General features: G+C 44.2%; 1 protein-coding gene across 1 annotated transcript in view; it reads left to right on the top strand.

Annotated features, from left to right (window-relative positions):
* The window catches only part of CSUI_006594 (rna recognition motif-containing protein), a 6236-nt gene extending 167 nt beyond the window's left edge, over positions 1-6069 (top strand). The window contains exons 1-4 of the mRNA XM_068066750.1: positions 1-1706; positions 2847-2936; positions 3736-4350; positions 4568-6069. The exon at positions 1-1706 is cut by the window's left edge and continues 167 nt beyond it. Of these exons, the coding sequence (XP_067921280.1) occupies positions 27-1706; positions 2847-2936; positions 3736-3831 (1866 nt within the window). The 5' untranslated portion in view covers positions 1-26 and the 3' untranslated portion in view covers positions 3832-4350; positions 4568-6069. The remainder of the gene's footprint in view (positions 1707-2846; positions 2937-3735; positions 4351-4567) is intronic.
* Positions 6070-6552: the final 483 nt, after the last annotated feature.

Below are 6552 nucleotides of genomic sequence, written 5' to 3'. Positions count from 1 at the left end.
GAGCAGGAGGAGGAGAAGAGGAAAGTATGAAGAGTCTGTATACGAGCTCTCCGACTGGGGTCCAACATGAAGAAAGAAGAAATCTTCCTTTCCCCGGTGCGAAGCCTTCATCGGGGGGAAATTGTTTCTCAAGTATCCCTTCTCAATCTCTCCCGTCATCCATATCACGGCAAGACTATGGCCATAGTGAGAAGACGATGATGGAAGATTCTGTATCTCGATCACAGGGAGATTCTTACAGGATGAATTCTTCCATTACCATTCTCCCTCCCCCCTCTTTATCCTCTCATACTACTGGAGGGGAAAGGAATGAGAGATCTTCCTCTCTTTCTTCACCCCCTCCTCCTTCTTCTTCTCCTCTATCTTCGTCAGCAAGCAGACTAGAGACCTCTCCTAAAGAGATGAGTCAGATTGAAAGTCTTAGAGGAAGTGGAGATGCCCGATATCATGATAGATTTGACACTTCTTCTTTTCATTCGTCTTCTTACGATCAGCCTCCTTCTCATCTTTCTTATCCTCCTCAAGGAAACGAAAGAAAAGGCCCAAGTGTTTATCTACCAGCACAAAGAACGGAGAACATGACACCTTCTACAGCCGGGAACCAGAGATGCCAGGAGTCTTCTTATCCCCCAGAGACACCTCCCTCATTTCAAGGGAGAAGAGGTGGCGATGATGTTTGTGGGTCTCATGAACAGAATAGATGGAGTGGGGAGGGGGAGTCTTGGAGTTCTTATAATTCCCAATCTGGGGAAGGTTCATCTTCATCGTGTAATCTTCCTAAGTCTTCTCCGTCATCGTACGACTCCTTCACGGATCGTAGGTATACTCCTTCCTATCAACAGGGTGTATCGGCAGAACCTCAGGCGTTTGATATGAACCATAGCCCCTCTGTCTCAGGGACTGCATACACTTCTTCCTCATCTTTCTGCTCTTCCTCTCCTCTCTCGAATTCTTATTATTCTTCTTCTCCTCCTCCTTTGAGTCGTGTGATGTATTCTGATCGACTGTCTTCACCATATCAAGGAGATAGAAAAGACATGTCTTCCTCTTCTTCCTCTTATCTATTCTCTTCTCATACCAGCTGTAAGGCGGATCTTGACAGTCCTCCTTTCTCGCAAGGCTCCTCATCTTTTCGGCCGGAAGACTATCATACAGCATATGAGAAGAGACAGGGGGGTAGTAGGATCGAGGGAGGAGGAGACCAAGAAGCTTTCTATCGACAGAGAGAGTTATCTAACTTGAATGCCTATCCCTATGCATCGACCTCAGAGACGGCCTATGGGTATAATGACGGGGGTGATCAAAGGGAGAGAGGAGGGAGGATCATAAGAGAAGGAGACAATCATAGAGAAAGAGATGAAAAGACAGGTTCCTATGTGTATCTTGATCAAAGGGGAGAAGGTAGAGCGCGAGGAGAAGAAGGAAAAGAAGATCTATCGCAATGGAGAGAAGGAGGACAGTGGGGCTGGACTACCGATGGAATGACCTCAAGAGGAGATGAGAGAGAAGGCTACAGTTACTACTATTATAGTGATGCAAGATATATGGGAGAGAGGAATGAGAATGAAAGAGGAGGAGCAGGACGCGGAGACTATGATGAGATGTCTTCTTATATGCATTCTGACGGGCATCGGATAGATAGAGATTCCTCTCTAAACATGAGCCGGAACGGTGATATGAGTGTCTTCTCTGTTATGGTCTGCAATGTAAGTTGGAGAGACGAGAGAAAAGAGATCTGGTGACGGACAAAAACGAAAGGAAACTGCCTGTTTTGGGAGATCAAGAGACACGCTGATTCTCAGAGACACACCTTCGCATGCAGCCATGCAACGGGGAGTCTGCATGAACAAGTAGCTGGTAGAAAGATGTGTTGAACGACTTCTTACGCTTTGCTTAGGATACAAATAGACAGAGAGAGATCATTTACAGTGATTTTTCGCTGCGTCAGTATAGACGAGCATTATCCATATATATATATATAACGTGGCCTCTACATGGATTCCATCCGACTGCATGTATATCCCTCTACATCCTATCTACACTCGAGGTTGCATGCCCTTGTCTTCCTGTCTCTCCAGGTAGACTCTCTCTTTTTTAGATCAAACACTTCCAGATGCTACCTAGGTAGACAGCCTTATCTTGACTCGTGAGGGCTTTACATTTCTAAATGTGTCTTTCCTCACGCGTGCAAGAGATAGAGGGCAGGAGAAGAGAGTCTCGAGAAGAGTGTCATGAAGTGGACCTAGGGATGTATGTGTGGATAGTGTATATCTGTCTGTATGTTCGTCTTTCAAATGACTCACCAGTCTCTCTGCTTTCTCTCTTTGTGTTGTTCTTGTCTTCTACAAGAGGAGAGAAAGAATGCATATATATGTATACCCAGGTGCCATCCATGTACACGGGTCAGAAGGAGACTATGGCGAGACGTAAGAATCTCTCCTATGATACTCCGTCTACTCCCTTAGCTGTTTTCGTGCTCGGCTGCTTTCTGCCTACATATTCATTAATCAGGAGAGATGATCTTCAAGGAGATTATGGAGTAGACGAGAGATGAGAGAGAGCTCTATCATCCATTCCTGCAGAACCACGGACCATTGAAGTCTGTCTACGTGTATGTAACGTTTTGCTTCTTTCCTATGACGGAGTCTTGCCCATGCATACTTAGACAGAGAGAGAGAGAAAAGATTTCCACAGATAATAGAGATGGTAGTGACTGAAGCCTCTGGCTTTTCTCTTCTCACCGAGAGGAGAATCTTCACATTTCTTTGCTTTCTTCGCTTTTCTTTCTTCCTTCTTTTCTTCTTGATCTTCTCCATCTGTCTGTTTGTCTGTCTATTGTGCACTAGGTACCTACGAATCTTACAGCCTCAGATATAGCCAAGTGCTTCAGCTGCGTTGCTCCAGTTGTTCGTTCAGATCCTCTCCTCACTAGTGAGGTAAGAAAACAGCCGCTCGGCCCTTAAAAGACTCACTGGAAGTAGTAAGGAAGCTGCGAGAGGAATGAAGGATCAAGAAGATCATAGAGAAGGAAAGTGAAAGAAACGGAGAGAGAAAAAAGAGAAGAAAGCGAAAGGCAAGATAGATAGATAGATAGATAATGAGGAAGACCCGGGAGATAGGGGAGGACTCTACCAGTGGGGGTACTCTTCCTGTCTCGACTGTCGAGTGTCTCTTTATGGTAGGAACAAGAGGACCCACTTAGGATGATAATAACGATAAGAAGAAGAGGAGTAGAAAAGCATCCATGTGTCTATGTATATATATATAGGTATGCGTGTAGAGGACCAAGCTAAACGTCAACAGATAGATAAGACCTCCTTCCCCTCTTATTATGGAGCTGCGCATGTGTAAGTTGCGAATGAGGAGTCTCGACTCCAGCAGATTAAAGGCAAGACAGGAAGAAGGAAGCAAGGAAGGAAGGCTTTGCATAGGTATCTGAGGTTGGCATCCGTCAGAGTGACGTTCTTTGATATCGATTGTCTGTGAGCGTGGCGGTAGGCGTAAGAAGATTCGTGACTTCTACACTTACTTCTTCTTGCTTTTCTCTCTCTCTTCTTCAAGTAAAGGAGAAGGTACCACTTGGTCAGTATAGTATTAGGCAGAGGATATCTAGATACTTCTTCTATGTGTATCTGTATATGCAGAGAAAGAGATGTTTGTTGAGTGTTTACTGTTGTTCTTCTCTTTCTTCTTTACTTTACTTCTCTGTGTCCTTTGCCTCTTCTTCTTCTGTAGGGAAATCATACAGGTCGAGTTTGCGTCGGCTATGCAACCCGTGAAGCCGCGGCTACAGCTGCTCGTAGGTCTTTATTAATTAGCAGGCGGGAGTAAAGCAGTGCAGACAAACAGGAGGTTCTCAACGAAGAAGAGGAAGAATCTCTTATGAGCATGTATCCTTACAGTAGAAGAAGAAGAAAGAAGAATATAGGGATAGTATCTACCCTTTTTATGTATATATGAAACCTCTTTTCAGTGGAACGTCACTCAATATATGTGAGAGATGTATGGACCTACACGCCAACCACTTTGAAGCGTTGATATATGTATGGGGCACTCAATGTATACTGTCCAAGCATAGATGCATGCATATAGGTATATGCTTAGATAGTGAAAACTGCACATTGACGTGTACGATCCAAGTAGATCAGAAAGTCAAATGCTGATCTGAGAGGAGAACACGCAATGCGCTTCTGCTATGCCATGTACTACGTCTAATAGAGAACTCCAGAAATGAATGAGGAAGAAGAATAAGGAAATCTCCACCCCTTGTTGGTGACAGGTGTATCGTCAGACAATCTACCTTACTTCAGTGGTTGTCGTTCAACGACATCTACATCGTCTCCTCCGGGTCTCCTTTTCTTTAGATCTAATCGTTTTTGCAAACAGCTCGCAAGTCCCTCATGTATGTCCAACGTCATATCTAGTTACATTCTCGCACTACCCCTGTATCTACATATATATCTACAGATGTACATGTGTATGCAAGTGGCGACATCTTACATGCATATGTCTATATCTAGATAGTTTTGTCTACAGTAGGACCTTAGGGGGAAGTGGCAAAAGGATGTGAGGGCTATAGCTTTTGCTTCTAGTCCAAGATAAGAAGCCCGTGCATGTGATACTCTTCTTCGCTCCACCTGTGATAAGATTCTCTCTGTATGTATACAGCTGTATGATGTAGAGAGAGAGTCGGATATGTTCTGTCTTACTCTTCAAATGCCCAGTGTGTGTAGGACTGATGTATCATGTCTCTGAGTCCCTCAGTCATGTGTAGATCGGACGCATTATGTGTATGAAGTCGTTGACGTCTTCTTTCTCTTTTCTATTCCTTTCTTTCTTTCTCCTTCCTCAGAGCAATTTGATGGAGGTCATTTGAACGGAAATACAATCCGAGTATTTCTTGATTCCATGTAGATACACCTCAAAAGAATGAGAAGATGGATCTCTGTCCGCAGTTTCTCTCTGTCTTGATGAGCGGTAAAATAACAATTTGTCAATTCACAGTGTAAGCAAGGATCTTCAAGTTTATCTGAAAGAGAAAAGTTTGAACGAATCGCTTCAGAAGGCACACATAGATCATGTAGAGAGATGAAGAAGAAAAAGATCCATTCTTTCTCATATGTTGTCACAGTAGAGGACACTCTATACGTATGGGAGATGTTTCTATATGAATGATCTGAGGTTGTTCTTCAAATGTGTCTCTCTCTCTCTGGAAGGAAGGAAAGAGCGAAAAGAGAGGGAGATATACGTGAATAGAGCGTTCAAGATGATGAAGAAACAAGGTTGTTTACTATCAGATGTATAGAAATTGCCTCTATAGTGATATACATACCCTTTCAATTGGGAGGCTGGATGGGCAAGCGAAGAGAAGGGAAGTAAAAAGAAGATATCGAAATGAGTTATTTTTGTAGTGTAGGAGAGTCCCCACAGCGCTCGATGAGGTTATCATGGATTTCTTTAAGATGGCTTTTTGAATGAAACAAGTAAGACGAAGAACAAAAAACAGAAAGCGTGTTCATGAAGAATGGTAAATGATCGAGAGAAGAAAAGGGAAGTGATAAAAATAGCTTTGATTCCTTTTCATGAGAAACAAGGATTGAAACAACCATTCTCGTTTCCAGAAAGAAGTTCAAGTGACGGCGGCTGAACGAGGAGCATACCCGAAGAGGTATCGAAGGGAAATAGAGGGGAGAGGTAATACGAGCACTTTAAGAAGGAACGAAAGAAAGATGCGAGTGACGCTACTCATTGTTTGATGTAGGCTATCCAATAGTATTCAGTAGCAATAGATATCTGCCGGCATATTTGTCATCCACACGTAAAGGAATGCGCGTCAAGCTTTGATGTCTGTATGGTTGCGGTGCACATGCAACTTTTCTACATATGAGAGGAGAACAAGAAGAGCGCGGGGGTTAAGAAGAGTAGCCAGGTAGAGGACTGAGGGTTCTTGATTTTGGCTTTTTGTGTTTATCAGTTCTTTTGGCGAATCGGCTGAAAAGCTTTCTCTCTCGTTCTCTTGAAATCCCACATCGGGGTGATCAGTAAACAATGTGTCCATGAGAAAAACTGTACGGGAGGTCTCCTAAAGGGCGGTACGAGGCCTGATTGATTGGTTCAGAAACTACTGAAAGACAAAGCACCGACCTCACGCAGTAGTGGAAGGGTAGTCATGTGCATGTGCAGAGAAATAGAAGGAGCGAGACAGATCACACTGTCCTACGAAGGGCTAGAGGGGAAGCCACGAGATGAATATTGAAACCCTACGTCAGGATGGCATTTTGTCTCGGGTGTACGTACACGATGTAGAAGTCGATGTCCGATGTCAGTAAACAGTACATCCGCTTGTAATTTCGCCGAACGAAATACACAGGGACAGTAATCCATGCCGGGTGACATACATGGGGATGCACCCCGCCCATCTCAGGTGTACCAACACCGCGGTGCAGTCGGCTCCACATATGTTGCACATGCACCGCGCTGGCACACCACGTGGGGTGTACATACACTGCGCTGGCACACCACGTGGGGCGTACATACACTGCGCTGGCACAC

The sequence above is a fragment of the Cystoisospora suis genome (assembly GCF_002600585.1).
Source record: "Cystoisospora suis strain Wien I chromosome Unknown contig_3359, whole genome shotgun sequence".
NCBI classification, from domain to species: Eukaryota; Apicomplexa; class Conoidasida; order Eucoccidiorida; family Sarcocystidae; genus Cystoisospora; species Cystoisospora suis.
The sequence above is the reverse complement of the archived record's forward strand: the minus strand, read 5'-3'. Positions and strand labels throughout refer to the sequence as shown.